Here is a 27,508-nt window from a genome sequence, read left to right on the forward strand (position 1 = left end):
AACATAGCATTCTTTATGCTGCATAAACGATGGACAATGAGCAGATTGCAGGTCGCTCAGTGTAAATAGCAGCCATTCAGTACTGAACGGCCACTATGTTACTAAAATGGAGAGGGGTGGGGGAACGAGAAGAGAGAAATCTCCTGCAGCCACTCCGCTGTGAGCCAGCGATACTCGCTCCTGTGCAGCAGCACGGGACCTTTCATGTGCGGGGATGAGTGTCAGGCATTGTTTGCCCGACACTCATCTCGTCTAAATGGGCCTTTACCCTCAACGATTATTGTTTAGTTTCGCAGGATCAAAAGATAATCTACGATAACCGTCTGTGTAAAATGGCTCTTATTGCAGTCACTTTTCTAAATCTGACATGAAAACACCAGTCTTAGGCCTCCTTCACAGGACCGTATGCGTTTTTACACTCAAGCGGTCGTGACTAAAAACTGCATGAATAAGGAATAGCTGCGATGAAGTCCCAATCTTAATTAGTGGTTTCTTGTCCATTCACATGTGCGGCTGCGGCATATAAGCGAAAAAATAGGGAAATTCCTCAGTCGGCAGTAATCATCGGAATGACTGCTAATGCTTAAATAGAGCCAGCTGTCCTCTTTTCCCAGCACTGGATGCAACTAAACTTTCATCCCTTCCCTTTTTTTTCCAGCTCCCATAGAAGTCTATGGGAGCTTCCAGCGTGTCTTGGCAAAAGATAGGGCAAGACCTTTCTTTTTACACGCTGTATTAAATGTGCTATTCTTGCCGACTATGTTTGCCAGTAATGCTTCAGGTGACAATTTTTTAATGCGGTCTAAATAGCTGCGTATATACAGTTGTCTGAATGAGGCTTTAGTCAAATGTGTCCCACAATGTTTATGTTGCATTTAGTCCTTACATTAGAGATAGAAAATGCATGCTCACCCTTTAGGCCCCTTGTCCACGGCCAAGGCAGAATATCACTAGCAATATTTTGCCGCGGGGAGGAGGAGGGAGAGCTGACAGGTCTCCGAGGGTCGCGGCAATCGCAGCATGCCGCGATTTAAATCCCGCGAGCGGAAAATCGCTATGGTTCTCCGCTCGTGGACACCGGCGCTGAGCTTTCCATAGCAACCCTATGGAAAGCTTAATACAGAGCATGATCCACGGGCAATTTATCACCAGCGGATCATCGCCCATGGACAGGCAGCCTAACTCAAATTGCTCCTACATTCGCTATAAGAGGAGTTTGACCAATATGTACATATAGGAAATAGCTGTAAAACAAATTCCCTAATACAAATGTTGCTATACAGAACAGAAGCTTATCTATCTACTATTTCAATGTTTCCTGTACATTGAGGGGGGGGGGGGGGGGGGATTTATTAGAACTTGCATTTCATAAATTTGTTGTAATCAGAACCCCCCTGAAGGAAGAGGCCCCCAAAACACATTAAGTGCAAGCCACTTACATTTGGTACATCTCAGGTCCCACAAACAAAAATCTATGGCAGTTATGAACTTGAGTAGATGTTCTTTAATTTATACCAGGTTATGGACAACTGTAGCCATCTGCTAAGCTCCACTTACTTTTTTGAAAAGTGGCAAGTGTGGTGTAAATGTGAAAAAAGTCAATCTTTAGCATGCATCAAACGTTGCAGCTTTTGTACACCAGAAAAGTTGCACAATAAATCTGCTCTATTGTCATTTTATATGTGCAGTCCCCCTCATTTACATATTTGGACAGTACAAGTTGATCTGCTTATTTTATGATGATATGCCTGTGAGTCTCTATAACGTAATTTTGCTTCATTCATATGGCACTTAGTGTAATTTAAATGAGACTTGATACATGTAACACAAGGACGGAAAGAACATGAACTGTACGAAGTAACTACAGATACAAGGACAGAATAGAAGAGCCAGTACACAGGATAAAGGATGTGAGAGCGAAGGAGAAGAATGGAGAGACTCCTGATAGGCTTGTTTCAAGAGGAACTGATCAAGGTTTTTGTGTGCACAGAGTGTAGCAGCTTACTTCTACAGAAAAGGCCTCTTTCATTTCCTTACATTTTTTAAAAATATGAAGAACATTAAAAAGAAAAAAAAAGGAATTGTGGTCATTTAACCCCTTGAGTGGCACGGCCGGAAATTTTCCCGGACGAGCTCCACTGCTCATAGTGACATAGCCCGGAAGATTTCCGGGCTATGTATCACTATGGGAGCTGCAGAGCACAGTGCCACAAGCTGTGACAGTGTGCTCTGCCTGCACAGACCCACACAGAGCAGTGCAAGGGCTTTGAAAAACCAGCAGAAGATATTGCCGGCATATCGGCAATCTCCTGCTTTGTTTACAGGTTGCCATAGAGACCATCGGCTTGTCAGAAGAAAGCCCATGGTCTCTGTGGCAGGGAGAGCTTGGTGCTTGGCTATCAGAGGACAGCTAGGTACTAGCTCTTACAGCAGAGATCAGAGAAAACCTCCGATCTCTGCTGTGTTAACCCTTTACATGCTGCAGTCTATGTGACTGCAGCATGTAAAGGGCTGTCACTGCAGCATGTAAAGGGCTGTCACCATTAGACCCCCGGAATGTGATCAGAGGGGCCTGATGGGTCCCTGTGGAAGTCCCCTAAAGGGACAAAAAAAAAAGTTTAAAAAAAAAACAAAAAACTAAAAATTATTTTAAAAAAAATTATAAAAACACTTGTCTCCCTTTACTTTGTAAAAAATCAAAAATACAATCACACATGTGGTATCCGTGCGTCGTAATGACCCAGGGAAGTTAATACATTATTTAACCCCTTAATGACATGGCCCCTTTTTTTCTTTTTTCCCCATTTCTTTTTTTCCTCCCTCCTGTTTAAAAAATCACAACTTGTCCCGCAAAAAACAAGCCCTTATATGGCCATGTCAATGGAAAAATGAAAAAGTTATGGCTCTTGAGACGCAACTGCAAAATTAGTTGAAATTCAATGATTAGACCATTTTAAAAAACCTGCCCTGGTGGGCACGACAGGGTGGTAGGAAACCCGCCACTCAAGGGGTTAAAGGGATTCTGTCACCTCAGATGTTAATTTGGAGCTGCCGACATAACGCTATGTTCTACATCAGTGACTAGGGGCAGCGCTGAAATGGGGGAGAAGTGGGCTGATTTGCATATACAGTGACAGATTATAAAAGTTTTTGTTGCATTACATAATCTACTTTTTACAAATACCTGCTCTGTTTGTGTGCCATGTGGCACATAGCGCTATGCTGGCAGCTCAAAATGGGTATTTGTGGTGACAGAATCCCTTTAACATCCACTAAACCATAACCTGACTATGTTTTTCTGAATTTTCTTTTTTCATAAAAAAAAGTTTTTAAAAATCATAAAGAAAAATCAGGTGTAAAAGGGCTTTATCTACAGGCTTCTTTAACCCTCTCCAATGCAATTTTGAATTCAGGGTTTACTAAAAGGCTTTCTCTTTTTGCTGTTGTACAACAGTGCCATCTGTTGGCTAAAGCCAGTGTGTGTGTACCAGAGAGGCACTGTTAGTGCTGGCAATAGACGGTAAGAATACCCTGTCGGACGTCTTCTGACATTGGAGCTGTACAAACTTCAATCAGAATATAGGAAGACGTCAGACAGTGGATTGGAAAGGGTTAAAGTGAGGAGAATGCACCTAACACACACTACGGAGGCAGTTGCATCATAGTCCGGCCAACTAAACTGAACAGAGTTGTTGCATAACTCCAAATACAATGCAACAAAAAGTTGCTTTCATGGTGGGGACATGAGGCTGCCTTCCTGCAACGCGGGCCCCACAACTCTCTTCCTCCCCATCATGGGCCAGAAAGCCCAATTTCTCATTTACTACCCTAATCTGATTTCTTGCAAGAGAATTTAGCAGTATAAAGCACCCTTCCATGTTTTCTGATGTCTTGTACAGGTTCCAAGAGGAACAGTGATGGCATCAAACTCAACCGGAGATCCAATTTGTACTGGTTCCACAAGGTATGTACACCATGCGCCATGACGAGCAAGAATCAAGAACACTTTAAGCAATCTGAGAATGAGAACGAGCGCACTTGAATGAATGGAACAAGCAATGTCTGACAGCAGGTCATGCAGACTGCTCTGTGCTGGCATCGAGCAGAATCTGGCAGAGCTACAGTGTCATGCATGTGTGCAGCTGGCATGGAAACTGACACTTACCCACGTCATATACATTTTTGTTAGCTTTTGATGAGAGTGGTATATCTGAGTATGGGGCATCTGTATGCACAGGTGAGGTCATTTCCACGTAGCTGTTCTCTGAGTGTTTGGAGTGCTGCGCGGGGGGGTCTGTAATGGTGGCATAAGGGTTCTCACTGCTGCTCAGAGAGCAGGTGCTGGAACTGCACCCTGACTCTTTCATACAATCTGCAAAAAGCAACAAACACAAGTCAAAAAAATCTGGGGGGAGAGACTGGAGCTCAGGAGGCAGCAGGAAAAAAATGGCAGGAAGGGGGAAGCCCTGGAGGTTAAAAAACAATGTATTTATATTCTAAGAGCTGGTAAGTCAGGGGCAACAATGTGGAGGATGTTAGGGGGGATCAGTTACAGAGCTTCAAGGACAGAGCTACATGAAGCATGACCTTGTGTGGCCGCAATGTCCCATGCAAGAGCATGTGACAAAAGAGCAGAGTTAATTCATCTCATACTGTCTGATATTACCCCAATTTTACCCAAATTTCCACTAGATATATAACGGTGTAGAAGAGAAATAATGTCTTCAGGAATCAGGGAGTGACACAGCTACACATCTGTGTGCATAGTATTAAGGTGGCCATACACATTAGATAAATGTCTGATTTCGGTGGGATCCGCTGATCATCTAATATTTATAGAGGTGTCCTAACTTTCCCTTGATGGTAAAGAGGTTATATTGAATTTCAGAATGCCTGATCCTTTGTTCTCTCGGGAGATAAGCTATTGCCAGTGGTGTCTGGCAGCCGCTATCCCCCTCTACCTATTGAGAGCATATGCACGTTCACCCCTAGCCATGGCTACATAAGTATGTGAGGGTTTGGATTAATAGCTATCAGCTAAATAAGCGTTCAGCCAACAGCTATCTAAGCGCCTATCTTACTGGAGTGTGTGCTGTCTGTGTTTTTTCACACAGACAATAGTCAATTTAAAAAAAAAATGGCTGCATGTCCTATTTTGTTCACATCATGAACGAGAATAGGACATACAATATCCACTGTCCTCGCAGATTGGCGAGCACATGAACGTCTGTCCATATGCTGTTCGATGCAAGTTGGTTCCGAGATTCTCATGTGCAACTGGCATACGGCTGTCTGAATTCCACCGTAAAGTGTTTGGCCACCTTTACTAACCTTGCCTTATCTAGATATGCAGTTGTGCAACAGAGCAGTCACTAATCCATCTACCCTCTAATGATAATGAGTTGTTACTCATCCATGTTCCAGTCTACACAGCAAAGCTGACAAGTGAATTCCAAAGGATAAGAAAATGTCAGACTATTGGAACCACTCTAGTGGCCAGCGTCAAAACTGTATAGTCAAATGAAAAATGAAAAAACACCATCTTTAACATGTAAAAAAATTGAATAAACTGTCATTTTCTGCTGATACAATCCCTTTGAAATGGCACTGTTATAAGAGTCTTTCATTCCAGGACAAATCATCTAAGGGGTAACACCCGACTAGCTTTTATGAAGCTTTGCACATTTTTTTGTTGCTAGACTATATAAATATCTTAAATTTCAGACCCATCAGACCATGGGGTCAAAAAATAAAGGATGGAGGGATGTCAATTTTTCAAAGGTCAAGGAGAACCATAATGTTTGATTCAATTCATATCTCAGATACTACTGAGTGTAGGAAGATGTGCAAAGTGTCATTCTCTTCGGAATAATATATAGATTTATAACATATTTTTTCTGACAGTGTAATCCCAATACACGTTAAAGTAAAATTGGAACAAAAATGTCAACTTTTTTTTAACTCAGCCACTCCAGAAAGAAAGCCGAAACTACAAAGGCATTCTTTGTAGTTTTTTTAGAAAAAAAATTCTTGATGGTGACCAACGCTATACTGACAGCTATCTTATTGGTATCACATATGACCAAATACACCTGCATATGCGTAATAACAATTTGTTCAGCTTAACAATCATTAATGTCATTTCCTAATTATTTTAATTAATTAATTAATTACATTTATTTAATTTCTGCCCAAAATCAGACTTCAGAAATTTACAGACTCAAATCTCGCACATCTTCCTACACCCTATGGTTTCCGAGATATGAATGATCAAAAATTGTTGTTCTCACTGACCTTTAGAAAATTGACCCCATGTATCGCTTAACCTTACAACCCGATGGGTCTGAAAATGGCTATTTTTATATTAAACATTCTAGCAGCGAACAAAAAAGTGCAAAGTTTCATCAAAATCGAAGATGGTCGGGTGTTACCATTTGGGTATTTTGTCCTGCAATGACTCAAAGCATTAAAAGCAGTTCTACACATGAATGCATAGACATTCTGCCTGGGACTATAAATTATAGGTTCAACCAAAATATGTGGTTAAACCAGAGCAGAATTTTTTTAGTATTCTAGTTAGTTTGCTTCTATATTCCCACTTGGAAGAGCGGAACGGGAAAGGCAAAATATTCATATGCTCTAATATTACAGTATATACTAGAAAAAAGAGAACTCATTTGGGCCAACAGACATTCTATAGGGGCAAATTATGTAAAATATGTAAATTGAGCAATTAGTGTAAAACCCAAGGTCTGATGTTTCAGTGTCCTGTATAGACAGTCCAGAGATGGCTTGGTGTTAATGAGGAGCCAACACAATGAGAAGCAGTGAATGGGTGAATGAAGTAGCATGCGTAGGATGAGGGATGAGCAGGATAGCTGTTTAGAGGCTAGGATGTGAGCAAGCAAAGAGTGGCACACACAGGCAGAAGGAGACAGAGACGTTCTGTGTCTGTCCTCTCCCAATACAACAGCACAACTGTCCAGTTGTCTCTCAGCCAAACCACTGGCAAGCATCCATATACAACATCATTAACATAGACAATGTCTATTGCTCCCAAACATACATGAACAGAATACTCATTTCCAAAAATACAAAAAGTAATGCATCAGTAATAGCATAATCAAGAACACATCCCAATATAAACGTATACAAGTCAACACATAAAGATTATTTCCATAAATGCTACTTGATAATGTAGTTTGGTATTGACCTGGAATATTTATCCATTATACTACCGTAAGTAACAGTCTTCTGCTGCAGAGAATAAGGACATTAGAAGCCGGGGTTCAATTTGTGCCTATCCAATGGTATTGAATGTCTCTATAATAAACATTACAGGAGCCTTTGTTGGTAATAACCTGAACTGTGGCAATGCTCTGTCCTATATGATGCATGATGCACATTTAGTTGTACTTGTATTGTTCCGTAATAACAAAGCTTATTTTTTCTGAGGGTTCAGCTCGACTAAATGTAGAATACAATATCGTATGCATAAACCAAGCTTCCATACTATATGTTGTTATACTGCAGGTCAATTAGAATTGTTCAGCTATTAGCCAGCTTGGGGATTTTAGGTCTAAATTCTATTATATTTGCATTGATTGTTTTCATATTTTATGCATTATTTGGTTATTTTAGAAATAAAATCCTCCAGCATAATAGTATTAAACTATTAATACCAAAATATTAAACTTTAACCCCTTAGGCCTCATGTCCATGGGGACAGATCCGCAGCGGGTGTCCCACACGCATGATCCGCGCCCCATAGGGATACATTGGACACCCGCAGGTAGTTAAATACCCGCGGGTGTCATTTTCCCTTGAGTCACGGATTGCGTGTGCGGGAAATCACCTGCAGCATGCTCCATTTTAGCGTGGGTCTCCCGCAGGCTTCTATTGAAGCCTATGGAAGCCGTCCGGATCCGCGGCACACCCGCAGCTGAATTCCTGCTCTCCAGCGCGGGAGCGCAGGAGAGCAGGAGTTCAAAAAAGAAAAAAATTTGCGGCGCATGCGCGCGGCACGCTGCCGGTGTGCCGAGCACATCCGCCGGGCCGAAGAAAGAAGATCCGGCTGCGACGGAGGGAAGATCCGCAGCGTCCGGACAGGTAAGTAAATCTTCTTTTTAGGCCTCATGTCCGCGGGGCAGGAGGGACCCGCTACGGATTCTACATGAAGAATCCGCGGCGGGCTTGATTTTCCCCGTGGACATGAGGCCTTAAGGATGCAACAGTTTTTATTTTATTTCTGGTTTCTCCTTCCCACTTTCAAAAAAAGCATAACTCTATTATTTTTCCGTTAACGTAGTTGTCTGTTTTTTTTTTAAGGACGAGTTGTATTTTTTAACGGTACTATTCAATGCACCATATTATGTACTGCAGAACTTCAAAAAATGTCTAAGTGGAGTGAAATGGAAGAAAATAGCAATTGTGCTGTTTTTGGGAGGGTTGGGGGTCTTGTTTTTAGGGCGTATACACTGCGGAAAACTGTACTATTTCTAAAAATTGAAATATCTTTAACAATTATTTTCTGCCGCCATCTTTTGACAATCAGAACTAATTTTTTTTTATTTTTTTCCCCGATGGGGTTGTGTGAGGGCTTATTTTATGCAGGATACTCTATAGTTTCTATTGGTACCATTTTGGAGTACATAGGACATTTATGTCGCTTTTTATTACATTTCTTTTTGGAAAATGGGTGACCAATGACCAAAGAAGTGCAATTCTGACAAGATGTATTTTTTTTCTAACAACATTCACAAAACAGGATAAATAATTTGTTATTTTGATAGATCGTACTTTTACGGATGCGACAATACCAAACACGTTTGGCTTTGATATTTTTATTATAAATATGGAAAAAGTAGGGGGGGACTTTTAATATCCTTTACTTTATACATCAATAACAATTTTTTTTATTTTTATGTATTGTTCCTTTTTTAAAGGCTTAAAAGCCACGATTGGCATAAATGCTGATCGTGATTGTTGCATCCTGGTGTCATTTGTCAAAGACAGCTAATACCGGCCATGTATGAAGCGGGCTCAGCTTTGAGCGTACATCATATAGACCCAGGGTCGAGGACATGCATATACGGAGAAGGGAACTCCCACTTTTCCAGCAGCTGGGATTCCTGGAATTGTAATCGGTACCTATTGGAGATTTATAATATATACTTTCGATATACCAGAAATGTCTCACATGGTAATACCCCTTTAAGTTTTATTGTGGCCCTTGAGTTTAAGCTGAAAACATGGCCCTCAAAACAGAAATGTTTCGGCTCCCCTGTAATAACACATGTAACTCAATAACAATATAGTATACAAAAAGTTTAAAAACTCTCTCTAGTCTCGCTGCAGTAAATCAGAAATGTTATAGTTTAATATTACAGTATGTCTGCCGTATGTATGAGATATGGAGCACTGACAGCTATACATTACTATATTAAGAATATATACAGTACAAAATCTTGGACTTGACTTGGTGTTAAAATAAGGGAAGGGATGGCCTAAGAGTGGTCTAGAACAGTGCTGCTCCAGTTCTCAAGGACCCCCAACATGGGTCAATAATAGATTTGGTGTAGAGCTAAACCAGGGAGCAGAGTCTAAGGGACTGTGCCTTTTTCATCCTTAAATCCTGCAAGACAGTATGGATTTTACCATAGTGAGTCCACCTGTAGTAGCCCCGTTAACAAGAACTGACATGTCAAAGGAAGATATGCACCGATGGATGGCACATAGGTAGCAGACGATAATCATACTTGGTCAGGGCATGCGGCATACTTTCACAAGAGTATGCAGGCAGAAGATCAGGGCCGGAAGCAGACAGGGCGCCATGGTCAGAAATGAGCCAGGTCAATACCAAGAATCTTCAGAAGAACACTTTTGCACAGTACTACCTAAAATGACTTTATTGATCAAGCCAAGAGTAATGGGAAAAGATCACTAAGAACACGCAGGGCAGCAGATAAGAGGGTCCTAAGATGTAAGGCTAGGAGGGGCATGCACATGCATCTAGCAGGACAGAGGCTGGAACAACAAAAGCGGCAGCAGACTGGAAGAGGATGCCGCGCTTGGAGACTGAAAGGTGAACGAGGCTTTGCACTTACAGGTTATATTGTAAGGATCTCCAATACAAAGAACAATTGTGGAAAATGCTGGTAATGTCACCATAACAGGAATAAAGAGTATTCCAGTCTTGGGATACAATTCTGTTACAGGACTGAAAGGGGAAGGGTATATTACCTGTTGTTGTTCTGTTTTGCAGATGTCCCTCTAATCTGCCGATTCGGGATCCTGTTTTTAGTCATCCAAGATGGCCACTGCAATTTTCTAGCTACCCAATGTACACTCTAATTGGCCAGCACTTATCATGTGACCAGTCTTGGCCAATCAGAGAGCAAGTATAGTATATTGGTAGTACTACCAGTGCCCTGTGGGGATTAGATACTCTTAAACCTAAATCGTCTATCTTGGACACCTGAAAACTAGACACGGAACTGGCAGATCAGAGGGTCATCAACACAGAAGACCAACAGCAGGAAATATAACTGTTCCTTCTGGTCCCAGGAGAAAATGTTGTCCGAACTGGAGGGCCGTTTAAATCCTCAATACATGATCTGTTAGGAGTACTTGATGGCTGGAGATGAGACACATTGGTCTAGGACAAAGCAGAGTTGGTGAATGAGAAGATTGGCACGTTGGATGGTAGGGTTAGGAGTGGCTGTCTACATAGCAGAGCTGGTGATGTCTTGAACTAACGGTAAAGAGATTTGGGGAGAAATCCTGCATTCTGTTCAATTTTAGTCTTTACAAAAAAGAACTCCCAGAGGTAGCCACCGAGGTAGTTCCATAAGCATCCTAAAATATGGAGGCAAAGTGTGCAGTGTAACCTACCTAACATGTAGATGAGTCCAGGTGACCTGTTAGTACATTCATATGACTAACTAGATCACTTATGACCAAGTAGATCACTGTTCCTCATCCTGCGGCTCCAGTGACCATTGCAAGTGGCTCCATAGCTGTTTACAGCTGAAGATAATATTTTGCACCAATGTGACGGGGGATTTCAGATGATTACTGAAACATGACGCAGGGTCAGGTCAGACTATATCACTTGCAGTTGAAACTAATCTAAAGGGCCTTTTTTTCCACGGTCTGATAGGTCCTTAAGAACCAGATCACTAGCTTTGGGTCCCAAGTCAGGATTATAGAATAGTGATTTTACACTGTAGAAATTTACATTACCCCAGCCTAAAATCACTGTCCCTGCTACATCTGACCTACGTGTCTCAAGAGGACAACCCCTTGCTATGTTACAGCCTATAGACATCTTTTTTTATTTCCCTTTCCTAGGTACTTAATTATATTCCTCACTGCATTACTGATAATGGTGAAATTAATGTGTTCACTTGGAGAGACACCGCAATGCCAAGAAATATGCTTATAAGGAATGCCAATGGCCTCTCTCCAGATGTGCAAATGCGTATTCTCATATGATCTGCCAGTCACCATTCTTCTTTGCTGGATAGCTACAGATATTCCAAGCCTGACATAACATAACCTGCACCGAATCATTGAAGCAAAAGTTGCATTTAAGATAATAAATCTTGCTGGGGATGAAGTGTACTCTGGATATGGTGCAAGGGTCAACTATATGGAGAACAGCAGTAAGTGATGTCCTACGCACACCTTCCCAATACACATGTGAATACTTTAAGTGCTCCGACTGATGACACACAAAAAATGCATAATCATTGTGGTGACAGAATAGTCTGTTCCTTCAGTTGGTGGTGATTGTTTTATCCCTAAAAATAGAGGGTTTTAAAAGAAGTTTCCCTGGTATATTGCTTAGAAATTGCATGTGCCATGATACGGGTCTTTATAGCAACTGCACCAAAAACACATAAAGGGGTATGTGCTTTGAACAATCCCTACTTCTTAACTTCTTAGAGTCTCTTGACAAAAAAGCAGATTACAAAGTGCTGGAACTCCCAGCAATTATCTGTAATCTGTGGAAAAACATGGCAGTAACTGTTCAATTTCTCTGCAGTGCCGCCACAGGGCAAATGAAGTATTACGCCACGACCATGCAAATCGATGCCAGACAGAACAGGTCCCTAAAGAGCAAGACTCTTTATAACCAATCTCTACGCTGGCCAAGAGATGAGGATTAAGCACAGGGGACTCGTCTTTATTAACTCAGAATCCCTCCATAGGGGAGATAGAAATGGGTCTCCTAAATCAGACAGCTCCTTTAAGCAAAATGTTTGTAAATGTTGCCTCATTTGTAAACTCCTGTAGCAACTGATTTCTTTCCACTATATAAGAACATACCCCAGATTTGCTAAGACTGCCCTCTTATTTACATTTGCTTCCTAACATAATGAGGAACTATTCATACTTTTAACTGAAGGGCCTTTTACACGGCTAATTATTGGTATGGACATTTGCCCAAAAGTTGGATTGACTGATAATTGGGCCATCTGAATGTACTGTCAATCACACAATGAGCGAGCAAACACTTTTTTGTCAGGTGATCACAATTTTAGGTAGCACAAAAAATAATTGTAAAGGGGGGGATCTGCTGTCAACAATGATGAACAATCGTATGTATGATTGTTTGTCCCCTAATAAAGTCTGGGTTGGCCTCTGAAAGCCAGGCAGACTAGCACTGGTTTAGTAGGTCAATACTTATCATTAGGAGTGCATAGTAAAAGCACCCTTTGTTTAAGTAGAGTTGGAGTTTCACATACTCTGTTCCAACTAGGTAGTAGTGGAAACATACGTCTACAGTCAATTGCAGAAAACGGCAAAACTGCATTCAAATTGCAGCAGAGCTATTTCCCCTTCTCTGTTATAAGTAGCATGGGGAAGAATGGAGAAGAGTTGGGCTAAATTGCATAAAGAATAGCACTTATGTAGTATTTTAGAAACTAGAACATCTACAGCATGCACTGATTGGGGGAAGGCTTGCTATACAAAGTCTGTGTGCCTGCAAGTTTTATCAGAAGATATACAGATACTATAAATGCCACTATATAATATAATACTATCCCATTACAGTGAACAGTCGTACAGCACAAACACATCCCCACTATCTTCTTCCTACCTTTGAAGCCATTTTCCATGATGTATGTGTTCTGTCTTCTTTCCACACTACAGGCACCTATAACAAAAAATATGACACAACGGTGACTAAGACATATTATATGATGTTCATCAGTTTGCTAATGGTGGTAAACATAAGTAGATCCAGATCCCAAAATCGGCGCTAGCCATAAGTGTCATAGCAAGCTGCAGATTGGAGTACCGGGTAGGTCTAAATGAACCTGTGCAAAATGCCACTGCTATGAAAGGCATAGTAACCTACTATGCCTTGGTCCCATGGTGCAAGCACAGAGTCATGACTGACTCTTAGGGTGATGTTACATCCTGATGTTTTCTTGGCAGACTGTTTTTGCGGGGTGGTTTGCCATTGCCTTCCACAGTCCTCTTTACCCCCCAGCAAGCCAAGCTGGGTACTCATTTTACTGACCTTGGAAGGATGGAAGGCTAAGCCAACCTTGAGCCGGCTACCTGAACCAAGCGGGGATTGAACCAGCAACCTTCGGGTCGTGAGCGAGAGCTTAGGACTGCATTTCTGCTGCCTTAACCTACTTAACCCAGCTGTTTATTGAGTTGGCTCGGATGCTAGAAATAAAGCAAGCTTTTGAAAAAGATGGATTCCTGGTTGTTCTACTTCCTGTCTTGAATGTCAGTCCAGCAGCTGGAGACTGCCCGACGGTATTACACAATGAAAGAAGTTTCTTAACAAAGTGAACAAAGTTCACAGCAATATCAGATAATTACACTGTGTAACCGTTTTCTTTGACCGCAGCTAGTAAGTGGAATTTTGTAATCGCTTACGTCTTAGAAGTATAGAACATTTCTATTAATCCTCACAAAGTTTGTTATTCTGTCCCGGAAAGTGATATTTTAGAATGTACCTATATTCAATGAGAAAACTGGAGAATTTGCATCTTTTGTTCACACAAAGTCAAGAAAAAACTAGATATGAATTAAAAAGAAGATCCTTGAAGGTAAGCAATTCACCAAGATGCTTGCAAGTAAGGAGAAAGTAGGGTGGAACGACTGTTGCAGTGGTTTGGGGCTTCCACATAGTACAAACTATATGGAGCTGGTTGAGACTCTGGTGAAATTCCACAACACATGGGCTGCAGGATTTTCTTCAAAGTCCATATCCTTGTGCTCATCTTGAGACTTTGGGAGAAATCTGAGAAGCAAGACAACACTTCTACCAGGATATACAGAACTTTGAACGCTGCGACCAAGGATAATACAGCGTAGCAGTAGAACGTGACATAATTTGTGCAATGCTTCCTGGGGTGGATGTAGAAATAGGACATGGGTTGTAGGTGACATCACCTGCATTACTTCTGCCTTTGTCCTGTGTTACATTTCCTAGTCATAAGTACAATGACTAGGAGCGATAAAGCAGTCACCTTGAGATAATGCAAATACTCAGTTCCCAATTACAACAAACACTTTGTACAAGCCCGACATCATAAATCCCATATCTAACGATCACAAAACCTTTGTTTATTTCCAGCCTGTGTAAATTATTAACCCCTTAAGAACGCAGCCTATTTTGGTTTTAATGGCAAGGCGATTTTTTTTCCCCCTTTTTCACTGTTGCATTCAGAAAGCCATAACTTAACTTTTTTTTTTGTAGATGCAGCTAATTAGGAGGATCTTTTTTGGGGGGATTGGTTATATTTTTCAATGCCACTCTTTTGTTATACACATAACAAGCTGATTATGGGTCCTTTTACCTGGGATGACCCATCGGGTGGAGTTGCCCAACAGGTCAACCCAGTGATGATCATTCCGGTGCTTTTACATAGGAGTAATCATCGCTGAGTGAATGGAGACTTGAGCAGCCAAAGATCGTTCCGTCTCGTCAGACATCATTTACAGCAAACAGGCCTGTTTGCATGGGCTGATTGGTGTTCACTTTTAATTGCCATATCACAAGAATCTGAATTATGTATCTGTCTGTGTAAAAGGACACTTAATTTATATACTTGTTGGTTGGGCGAAAAAAGGCAATTTTGCCATTTTTAAAAATTTTTACATTTTGTGCTGTTCATTGTGTGGCATAAACAACACGACACTTTTATGCTATCGGTCAGCGCAATCATGAAAATATTATCTACAGAGTTTAATTAAACTATAAGCAATACGTCATTTATATAGTTTTTATGTTTTGCTACTTTTGTACAATAAAAGTGCTTTAAAAATCATTTGTTTTTATGTCATAATATTCAGATATTCCATAACTTTTTCCTATCTCCCAAGGACAATCCACTGTGTGACGTCTAAAGACATTATGATTTAAGGCTGTACAGCTCCGATGTTAGAAGACATCCGTCGGGGGTTCTCTTACTGTATATTGCCAGCCTCTCTGCTGTTGGAGCCTAACCAACATGTCACCTCATGCAGTACAGGTTTTAGCCAGCAGATAGCGCCGTTATATAACGGCAGAAAAAGAGTAAACCCCCTAGGAAAACCAGGATACAAATTGGATTGGAAAGGGTTAATTCAAAGTGGCCAAAGAAAAGGCAATTCTGGCATTGTTTTTTTTTATATATAACATTTATCGTGTGGGATAAATAGTGCGGTAGTTTTTTAGTATGAGTAGTTGTGTTTTTTTTAGCATAATAAAGCACTTTAAATGGGAAAAATATTTTTAAACAGATTATATACTTTTTCACATTTTCTTTTTCTATGAGACTTGACCACTATAGAATCTGATGCAGAATGCACTGTCATACTCCTGTACTGCAGTGTATTATGCTTGTCAGCCGAATTCTGATATCTACCCAATCACACCTTACCCCTGGGAGGATCTAATGAGTATTCAAAGATGGCAGACATAAGGGTGACAGACCTGAATATGGACCTGTAGTGCAATTCTCTTGCATAGTGGCTAGCTGGGGGCGCTGCTGTGCAAGTAAAGACTGTGAAAGGACTGCAGTGTTGATTCCACGCATGGCTTCTTCATTCACGAACTGGTGGGAGTTCCATAGGTGGCAGCCCTTCCCATCATAAAGTAGTGACATATCCTAGCTTTATGCCATAACTTTATAAGATAGAAGTACCCCTTTTTAAAGGGGATGTACCACAACTCATGACACAAGCCACCCCTTTACGACCAACCCTAAAAGCTCTTCTGAGCTTGAGGATATTATTGCAGTTCCTAGCATTCTTTGCTGCTTCAGTCATGTTTGTCTATGTAATCAGGAGTTACTAACATGAACACGTAATTGGTAGTCGAAACAGGAGCTGTATTATTTTAAAGGTACATTTAGTGATTAAGGTTTTTGCAACATCAATTTCATCAACTCATTTTCATGGCTCTGTATAAGCTGGATGTTAGGTCGTGTTGTAATAAAGTGAATGGCGCTTGCAGGCACTCCCATGAAAAGTAAGTACAATGGAATACGTTGTAATAAAAGGAAAGGATAAAAATCTGAGGGTGCTGGTGTAGAGCAGAATAGCCTCAGGATTACACAAGTACACAAAGCAGAGTGGGCTTTAGAGAAGAGTCCTGTTCATAGCTATTAAGATGATGAGATGATGATCATTAAGCTTTTAAAGATGACTGTAATTAATTGAGGTTACATCTGAGGGAATCCTTAGTAATAGGAGGGGTAGAGCAAACCCAACGCTTGTAGCTTATAAAATCATGATATTATTTTTATCTGTGGTCTTAACATGGGGTGCCGCAAAAGGGTAGCGACAATTCTTAGATTATTTCCCAGCACTGTTTCTTTTAAAAACTGTTCAATTATCACAACAGATAATGCAGATCTGCTTTTTTTTATGGTAGAGTTGGAAGGGACCTCCAGGGTCATCGGGTCCAACCCCCTGCTCAGTGCAGGATCACTAAATCATCCCAGACAGATGTCTGTCCAGCTTTTATTTGAACATTTCCATTGAAGAAGAACTCACCACCTCCCGTGGCAACCTGTTCCACTCATTGATTACCCTCACTGTCTAATATTTAATTTGTGCCTCCTCATTTTCAGTTCCATCCCATTGCTTCTAGTCTTTCCTTGTGCAGATGAGAATAGGGCTGATCCCTCTGCACTATGACAGCCCTTCAGATATTTGTAGATGGCTATTAAGTCTCCTTTCAGCCTTCTTTTTTGCAAGCTAAACATTCCCAGATCCTTTAACCGTTCTTAATAGGACATGATTTGAAGACCTCTCACAATCTTGGTAACTCTTCTCTGAACTTCCTCCAGTTCGTCTATGTCTTTTTTAAAGTGGGGTGCCCAGAACTGGTGTCTTCTTGTTCTGTCCACTTGTCACTGTCATGTGGCATGTTCATGTATCCTGTTCTGGTGCGTGGTTCCTAGGAGCAGCTAGGGCCCAGATCCGAAGACTGCTGGACTGCCCTATCAGGGCGATGTCCCCGCTCAGATAGGGCCATGTCATTCTCCCTGTAGCACAGGACCAGTTGTCTGAAACCCATGTGTATCAGTCTTTGATCACGATTGTGTGGGCCCTGTGCTTAGTTTGTCCACACGATCGTAACAGTATTCCAGATGAGGTCTGTCTAAGGAAGAGTAGAGGGGGATAATTACCTCATGTGATCTAGACTCTATGCTTCTCTTAATACATGCCACAATTGTGTTTGCCTTTTGGCTGCTGCATCACATTATTGACTCATGTTCAGTCTTTGACCTATTAGTATACCCAAGTCTTTTTCACATGTGCTGTTTAGCCTAATTCCTCCCATTCTGTATGTGCTTTTTTCATTTTTCTTGCCCAGATGTAGGACTTTGCATTTCTCTTTGTTAAATACCATTCTGTTAGTCGCCTCCCACTGTTCAAGCTTTTCTAGATCTTTTTGAATACCCTTTCTCTCTTCCCTAGTGTTAGCTATTCCTCCTAGCCTTGTGTCATCTGCAAACTTGATCAGTTTCCCATCAATTCCCATGCTGATGTTTGGTCTGCATCGGAGTTATGAACATCCTTTAGCACCCATAGCAGGGGCGTACCTAGAGGTAGTAGTCAAGCCCAAGCCCTGGCACCTAAGGGAGCCAAAATGACTATGGTAAGTACAGATTTTGCACTGGGGCTCAGAACTTTCTACTTATGCCTCTGAGATGGCAGCTGATTGGAAGGCCTGGTGCCTAAAGCTACTCAAATGCAGGAATATATTCATTTTTGTGGAGAAAACCACTGTGGTGGATTTCTGCTATCTACGTTCTCTATGCAGCTTCTCCTTGTGCAGAAGACCTGTTGCACAGAGGTAGCCAAGTGCTGAGGAAAAACCAGAGGGGAAATGTTTAGTATTAAAACGAATGGGATTAAAGCAAATCCTGTATATGTAGAGGTAAAAAAACGCTGCAGATTTTCTGCGATAACTGTACGGTTATTGTAACTTACGGTTTTGCTGTGTTACCGCTGCGAAAATTCCGCAGAAGAACTGCAACATGTGAATACATCCTAAGATGAGATAACGTGTAGAAAGGTATCACAGTCAAGTTAAGCGTATGTTCCTTTTCTTCAACTTGAGCTTAACTTGAGTGTGATAACTTTCTGCGATAAGTTACCTTATCTTAAGCCAGTGATGGCGACCCTTTTAGAGACCGAGTGCCCAAACTGCCAAACTGCAATCCAAAACCCACTTTTTTTATCACAAAGTGCCAACATGTCAGGGGGCGGGGCTTATCACGACGTACGATTTTTACCTCAGTCGTTATAAAAAGTACAGGGCCATTATAAAATAGACAGGGAGGAAAGCTGTGTGTTTATTTTCCTAGCTGATGCTCTGGAGTACCATTGGTGCAAATTTTGACTGAAGATCAGCCGTGTACCCACAGCTGATTTCAAACTACGAGGCACACCACCTCACCTGCTCCAAAGGCTTCCCACTGTCAGCTTTCCCCGGCTTCTGGTTCCCAGAAGCCTGTGGTGGCCTCACCTGACCAGCATCACCTGTTCAATGGCGCCACACCTGACCAGGCCGCACCTGACCGGAAGTGAGAGAGTACTGACAGTGGGAAGCCTTCGGAGGAGATGAGAAGGAATGCCGCATAGTATGAAATCAGCTGCGGACACGCAGATGATTTCCAGTCAAAATCTGCACCTACGGAGGGGATTTGGACAGTTTTTTTTTTATGCGGTACAGTAGCCCCAGTAGTAAGTGACTCCCCTACATAGTAGCCCCAGTAGTAATAGTGACCCCGCTCACAGTAGCCCTAGTAGTAACAGTGACCCCCACAGTAGCCCCAATAGTAACAGTGACCCCCACAGTAGCCCCAATAGTAGCAGTGACCCCCGCAGTAGCCCAAGTAGTAACAGTGACCCTCACAGTGGACCAGGTATTAACAGTGACCCCCACAGTGGCCCAAGTAGTAATAGTAATATACTTACCTTCTCCTTGTCGTCGGAGCGCCACTGCTTGTCTTCTCGGTGCAGCTGCGGGTGGAAGTGTGTGCGTCTGAACTCCTCCTCCCTTCTCCTCTCCTCCTGTGGAATCAAGGAGGAAAGGTCAGGGGAGGAAGATCCCGGGTGCACATACTGTTGACGTTGAGTGATTACCGGACGGGGAGCTGCGGCACCCCAGCTGGTAATCACTATCATGGTAAACAGCCATCGACGCACATGCCAACAGAGTGGGCTCTGTGTGCCCCCTCTGGAATGTGTGCCATAGGTTCGCCACCATTGTGCAATTTAGAAAACTATTGTTATCTTACCCTAACACAACAAATGCTGTTGAAAAGCAACTTAAAGGGTAAACGAACTATAGATAACTACCCTATCTTAACGTGTTAAGTCTCAAGTTAAACTTTGCTGCATCTGTAAAAGTAGTTATGCTGCTCTTTGCATTACTGAAATTCAATTTGCTGTCAATAAAGTGGGGAGCCATTCATAACTATGAATTCTAGTTACACCCCTGTTTTAGGTAAATATATGTTTTTGATTCTTCTGTCACAAACACAGTGAATCCTACTTAGCTGTTTATTATATTTGTGCAGGGGAATGTTGGGTGACAAGTGTAGCTATCACAGTGATTGTCACCTGTATTTTCCAGACTCCTGAACATCTACCTAGTAATGCCGCAATAAATCCCCTTCCTATATCACAGGCACTACATCATGTACGCTATCTAACATGATTAGTAGTGATATAGCTGTGAAGATTATCATCTGGGCATTATTATCCCTCCTGCTTTCTACATTGCACAGAGAATTAATAGAAGGAGACCTATTGTATTATTAGATAGGTTGGAAAGGCCGTTGATAGAAAAAAAATACAACAAACATATAAAATTTATGTGTAGAAACCGAAAATATATAAACATAGTAAATAAATAATAAAATTACAAGTGTAGTTCAGTAGTGATGGGAACTCTGGCTCCCCCTACTGTCAAATTATGAGCATATATTTAGATAAGAATTTTGTAAATCGCATGTCTACACAAAATGTAGTAACTCACATTCAGGTAGCTTTAGGAGGGATCCAGATGGGGTGGATTTGCCGCAGAATTTCCATGTGGACTCTCTGCACGGAAATTCTGCGGTATTTACAATAGCAGCAAAGTGGATGAGATTTTGAAAACCTCGTCTATAAGCTGCGGAAATAATCCGCACAAACCCGTGCGGAAATTGACATGTCTTGCAAAATTAAATTCCGCAGTAAATTTTAACGCCGTTTCTGCAGAGGAATTCACGTCTTCTCAATTATGGGATGAATTCCGCACAGAAATACGTGATAAAAACCGCTTCTGAATCCGACCAAATGGTGCCGGTCAGGAGGCAGGCTTACCACTGCTAATCTGCAGCAGAATGCCCACTGCGGGAAATCCCGCTGCAGATCAGCTCTCGTGTGACCCAATCTTAGCACTCATGCACACAGCAGGGCCCTGTGCATGCAGCCCGTATAGCAGTCACATTCCGTACCCAGATATTCTAGAATAGTATACTTCCTTAGGGCAGATTCAGACGAACGTGTTTTTCTCCCCTTATGCGTCCATAATAATCACAGCCGCATAACAGGACAAAACAAAACCCCCTGACTTCAATGGATTTTAGTGGTTTAGTTTTCACTATTGGGATTCTTGCCCGTTAATTGTATGAGTGAGAAAAGATAGGGCATGCCCTATCTTTCTCGCACGTAGTGAATACCATGTGTTGGAAATTGGCAGCACCTATCTTCCTGTGGTTATTTTCACACTCCTGTACTCTGGCGCAGAGTTTGTAAAGGGAAAGAAATTCTGACTGCCATGGGCACAACTACTCGTGGCACAGAGCGTAGTTGTGCCTGAACAAGAGGAATTTCTTTCCCTTTACCAGCTTTTCAAAGTCTGCGCCAGAGTGCAGGAGTTAGAAAATAACCATGGTAAAATTGGTACTGCCCGATCTTGCCCGCACGTGGCATACACTACCATCTCTTGGGCGATCCTTCTGAATATGTCGACATTTTATATTTAAGAAACAATGGGATGACAAATACGTTATTTGTAAGACAAGACAGCCATGTCAGAGAGACAAAAACCTGCAAAACACACCTGAGAGAGAGTAATCTGTACTTGTCATACGCATTGCTGGGGTGTAAGACACATTCGGCATGTCATGGTCTTTGTCCTTTTGCCTCTGTCGGTACCACAAGAAGAGCCCCAGTAAGGTCATGATGATCAGCAGGAGAACAATTACCCCAATAATGGCACCCGCAGAGTGTCTTTCAGATCCATGTGCAGGGCTGATTTTAGTGTAAGGGTTAAGTTCCTCCATCATCAGAGCAGCTGTAATAACAAAGATAATTACATTAAATTCTGGAAATAAACAAAATGAAGTACAGATGTGTCCACCGTTAAAGGGGTTTTCTCACTTCTAGCTGTTTTGCTACAGGAAGCAGACACCTCCGTACGTTGCACAGTGGCTAGGGTTAGTACTGCAGGCTGATTCCTACTGAAGTGAATGGAACAAAGTCTGCAATACTAACCCAGGCCACTGCACAATGTGTAGCGCCATCTGCTAAAAAACAACTAGAAATGGGAAAACCTTTCTTAAATTGTGTTGACTTATACAATTTGTCATGATATCAATTCAATAATATCTTGTGCCATCTAAGTAAAAAAAATATGCTGAATATATATATTTTTGTTTTTACATAGTATCCTATTGTGATGACTGGTATCCATCAAGGCATCTGCCGGATGTATACTTTTAATGTTAATTTTACATCTTACACCATACGCGTTAGAATACATCAAGTTAAGAGACCATTTAAAGAGTTAGGCTGCCTGTCCCGGGAGCAGGAGCCTGCAGATGGATCTCCGCAGTGAGCCTATCTGACAGATAGGTTGACTGTGGAGAATTGCGGCAATTCGCAGCATGCTGCGATTTGCCACCCATGAGCGGAGAGTTGCTATGATTCTCCGCTCGTGGACAGGGGGGCTGCACTTTCCATAGCAACTCTATGGAAAGCGTGCACTGCGTTCCCCGCGACCGGATTATCACCACGGGGAACGCAATGCAAAAGCGCCCGTGGACAGGCAGCCTTAAGTTACATTTACACAGGCCGGTAAGTCACCTGAATACTCGCTGAAATGAGCGATTATGAGTGACTGTCGACCTGTGTACACATGACCCCCAACAGGACAATCAGCGAGAAGTTGCTCAGTGGTCACTAACTCGCTGAAATGGAACGACTGCTGAGAAGCTTCTCGATCAGTATATACGGGAGTCACTTAGTCTTTGAGCGGCTGACTGCAGTGAATGGAGGTGGGTGGCTGGGAGCGATATTCAGCTGCTCTGCCTCCATTCTCTGACAGTCTATTGCTCCTGTGCAAAAGCTTTTTGTTCAACAGTCGTATCATGTAATGGTCCCTTAATTGCACTTCTAAAAAGTTTGGACATGTCAGAGTAACATGTCAAAAATGTTGATCAGTGTGGGTCCGCATGCCAAGACTCCAGCTGATCACTGAAATGATGGCACTGTAGTGCTCACTCAACCGTGTGCTTCATTGTTGCCTGTTGGCTCCTCTCAACAGCTGAATATGGATGCATAGACTTCTATAGACATCTATACACCTGTCTTTAACTGCTGAGCGGAGCTGACAGGCAACCATGACAGCCGAAGGGGCACAGCACTTGAATCCATCTTTTCAGAGATCAGCGGGGATCTCAGCACCTTGGCCACCATTGAACAAAACTTGTGACATGTCAAAAGTTTTTAAAAGTTCAGTTAAGGTAGCTTTACACGGTACGACATTTGGGCACATAGACTTTTGCACAGGAGCAATAGTCTGTCACAGAATGGACTCGGAGTAGTCGGATATCGCTATACGTGTGCCACAGTGTAGCAATCCAACCAAGCACAGCTCACAGTGGATAACACTCACTAACCTTGGTCGCAGCGGATGCCCTTAAAACCAGGATTGCAGTAGCAGGTTCCGGTTACATGGTCACAGGTCGCATTGTTCAGACACTCACACATCTGGCGGCAGCCATATCCAAAAGTCCCTGGTGGACATTCTAAAACGAAACAGAGATGGAATTTAATGACAGTAATAATGCTGAAAATCTTTCTATATAAAGGGCATTTCTCCCTAAAATCAAAAAGTTTGTGATTTTATGTTTGTACAAACTATATAAAGACCCATCCCCATTTCCTGAATCCCTGCATAAGTAAATACTAGGGTTGCCATTCAGGAGTCTTGGGAAGCTGTGTGACCACACCTGAAGGCCATATTGCTTGTCCTCTCAGTTATAGCTACAAAATTGGGCGATTCAAGGACTTCAATTTCCTTTTTTTGATTTTAGGGGTACATGCCTTTATTTAAGGTATACTGTATGAATAGACATTGGTTGTAAGGCATAGTATATATAACATTGTTGTATTTCACTACATAGTGGAATAATTAGGAGAATCATACTACTTTTGTAATGGGAATGGGGTGGGGCAGACAGACACAGAACAGGACACTGTTCAATGCAACGGGAAAATAAAAAGTTCCTAGAGAGCAAGACACTGGGTGACAGGTCACTTACTCTGCTCGCAGTGTTTGCCTGTGAATCCTGTTCTACATGTGCACTGCCCAGTGATGTGGTCACAGTCGGCTCCATTATGGCACTGACAGACATTGGCACAGTCCTTTCCATAAAATGCTGATGGGCACCCTGCAGAATCAGAATAGCATCACAAACACCTAGCAGCAGACAGGGGGCGACCTCACATCTCCATTAACACTAGTGATTTAGACTAATATATACTTTTACACTAGCAGAGACTTCAGATCACATCAACAGTGTTACTTTTATCCGTGGAAAGAATTACACAGCACCGTGTTCTTGGTCTTAGAGGAACATATATTTGGGATTTTAGTTGTTCTGTCATTTCACCTAAACAGCAGATCAGATTAGAATATTCCCTTTTAATTTTTTTTTATGTATGCAAAATGATATGGAAATTAAGTCATGGTGGAATTATAAAGATGCATTTCCCCATAGATGTAACCCCCCGAAACCAATAACTATAGGGTGATAACCAATATGGCCACAAACAGGGGTGTAACTAAAGGCTCAGGGGCCCAGGTGCAAAAGTTCAGCTGGGGCCTCCCACATCTGTACCCGTACCCATACCTAAACCGTGCTGCATACAGCTACAAAATGAATTTAAATAGACCCTCCTTGGCGTAAGCTTTCTCAACATGACTAATTTCCTAGATGATGTGAAAATTTGCTTGTAGCCCCTTAGGCCGCTTTCTCACGGCCAAGAAAATTTCGGGAGACTTGTGCATTGCGAGACGCAAAATCTTGCATCAATTTGAACCCCATTCAGGTGCAAGAAAATATCGTGGTATGACCTATCTTTGGGCGTTCCCCTCAAATGCCTCGCATCACCCACTGTTTTCAATGGGGCTGGCACAGTGTGCACGCGAGTGCGATGCGATGCACGGTTTACCCATTGAAAACAATGGGAAACACTCTGCAATCCTCAACCGTGGCTTTTAGCGAGCGTGATATCGGGCTGAGTTTCACGGCCCGATATCGCACTCACCTCTGTGAAAGTAGCCTTGGGCTGTTCATGTTTCTTGATGCATTTTTGAGCCACAATTAAAATCGCATCAAAACTGCATGAAGGTTTCTGATGCCTTTTTTATTGAGTGTAAACTGTGCAATTATATACAGGAGATACCCAGGTTATACCAGCGTGGGCCATCCATATATACATCTCCTGTATACAGTGATATTGACCATGCTCTGTGTTGGAACCACCGGTCGGAGACTCTGCCACAGATCCGGCTCAAAATACCAAAAGGAGAAGTGAGGCATGCATGCAGCGTTTTTTCTTCTATCCAAGAGCCAAGCGGCTGGGCGCAAAGTGGACAGACCCCATTATAGTCAAGAGTGTCCACCAAGCGCTATTCAGTTTCGTCCAGAGATAGACCCGTTCAGCCGTGGGGATTCCTCTTTCCTGTTTCCCAAATGGAGCAGGAAAGCAGAATCCCCAGCACAGGTGTATAAAATTATATATACACTATACAGCTGGTATAAGTTATATATAACTCCTGTTTTCAGTAATATGGACCATGCTGGTATAACCGGGCCCAATTTATATCAGCATGGTTCATATTACTATATACAAGAGATGGATATAAGTTATACCAGCTGTACATACATAATTATATATAGATGATACTCAGATTACACCAACATGCTCCAGATCACTATATATAGGAGATCTACACCCCCCTGTATATAGTGATATGAACCATGCTGGTGTAACCTGGTTAACTCCTATATATAATTATGCATGTACAGCTGGTATAACTTATACCAGCTATACATATTTTACTATGTACAGTACTTACCACCTTCTCCGGTCTCCTCCTCAGCTCCCAGACACTGCTGGCCGTGTGCTTGGTCAGTGCATTGCCGGCCGGACCAATCACGCAGCCAGCAGTGCACTGATAGACTGCAGTTGTGGCCAATCACAACTGCAGTCTCTCAGTGGAAGGGAGGAGGTATGCGCCGGGGAAGTCTACAAGCCTGTAATTGGCTGCCGGATCCCCCAGTAACAGCCCTCCCTCCTTGAGCGTGACCCACAACCAGCCTGCGGGCCGCAGCAGTGATATTGTATCTGGCAGGGGGCCCGCAGGCCCCTGTTTGCTTAGGGGTCGTGTCTCAATTGCGACCCCCTAGCGGTATGCCAGTGGCCACAAATACAGCCCCTACATGGGCTGCCACCCAGCATTCCGAATACGTCCAGAGTCACAACCAATGCCACCAAGTAGAAAACCATCCCATAGGGAACTATTGGATTTGTTTTGTCGTCAATATACCTCCAGTGTTTTTGTAGTCCAATGAAAAGAATCATGAGAGGAGGACTGGATATACGTGAATGGGGCCTCATGAATAGAGTCTAGGGTGCAGGGGGAGAACTTCTGTGGGGAGTCAAAAAAGTTGACAACTTCAAGAGTTATATTTACTGGCGATTTCTTTCTTTTAAGTGGAAATGCTGTTTAATATGATAGATAACACGGGCACACTTTATCTAGATTGGTCAAGACCCGATGGTACACACAGTCTGACGGAGCACACTACATCAATACTACGTCATCTGTAGTGATTATGACACACAAGATTTGCATACAAACGAAACAATAACCTTTTTAGACTATTTTATGGCACCTCAAACTCATACTGCAATAAGGATAACTGCATTGAAGATAACTGACTCAAAAGTACTCTATATATTGCACAGCACATGTCGCTAATAAAGATTCTATAATGCACAGCAGTGTAGTTTGCACTTTCAGATTTGCAAAAGATCAAGATTAGAGATGAGCGAGTATACTCGGTAAAGGCAATTGCTTGAGCGAGCATTGCCTTTATCGAGTACCTGCCCACTCGAGACGAAAGGTTTGGGTGCCGGCGCGGGGGAGCAGTGAGTAGCGGCAGTCAGCAGGAGGGAGCAGGGGGGAGAGAGGGAGAGAGAGATCTCCCCTCCGTTCCGCCCCGCTCTCCCCCGCAGCTCCCTGCCCGAACCTTTCGTCTCGAGCGGGCAGGTACTCGCTAAAGGCAATGCTCGCATGAGCAATTGCCTTTAGCGAGTATACTTGTTCATCTCTAATCAAGATCTCTTTAACCAGTTCCTGGACACATAACATATAATGTATGTAGTATATCATGTGGTTGTAAGGAGAAGGGCCCACACAATGCAATTGTGTAGGACCGATGGATTAGCATTGTAGCCCAGGACTAATGAAGGCCCCCAGTCTATTAAGTCCTGCTTGTAGCAGGGCTTAATAGGCAAAACGTAAAAGTACTACATACTGCAATACTGAAGTATTGCAGTATATATTACAAGCAATCAAGTGATTGCAAGTTCAAGTGTCAATGGAGAAAAAACACATTTGCTGTTGTTCTGTTCATAAAAGTCCAAGCTATTAAAATATCACACTATTTATCCTACACGCTGAACA

General features: G+C 42.3%; 1 protein-coding gene across 1 annotated transcript in view; it reads right to left on the bottom strand.

Moving 5' to 3' along the window:
* MEGF11 (multiple EGF like domains 11) overlaps positions 1–27,508 on the bottom strand; it is a 412,570-nt gene that overhangs the window by 11,199 nt on the left and 373,863 nt on the right. Inside the window, exons 18-22 of the mRNA XM_066592915.1 lie at positions 24,072–24,200; positions 23,427–23,555; positions 21,587–21,820; positions 13,109–13,165; positions 4,166–4,372 (exon numbers count right to left, since the gene is read on the bottom strand). Of these exons, the coding sequence (XP_066449012.1) occupies positions 4,166–4,372; positions 13,109–13,165; positions 21,587–21,820; positions 23,427–23,555; positions 24,072–24,200 (756 nt within the window). The remainder of the gene's footprint in view (positions 1–4,165; positions 4,373–13,108; positions 13,166–21,586; positions 21,821–23,426; positions 23,556–24,071; positions 24,201–27,508) is intronic.

Source organism: Eleutherodactylus coqui, chromosome 2 (genome assembly GCF_035609145.1).
Source record: "Eleutherodactylus coqui strain aEleCoq1 chromosome 2, aEleCoq1.hap1, whole genome shotgun sequence".
NCBI classification, from domain to species: Eukaryota; Metazoa; Chordata; class Amphibia; order Anura; family Eleutherodactylidae; genus Eleutherodactylus; species Eleutherodactylus coqui.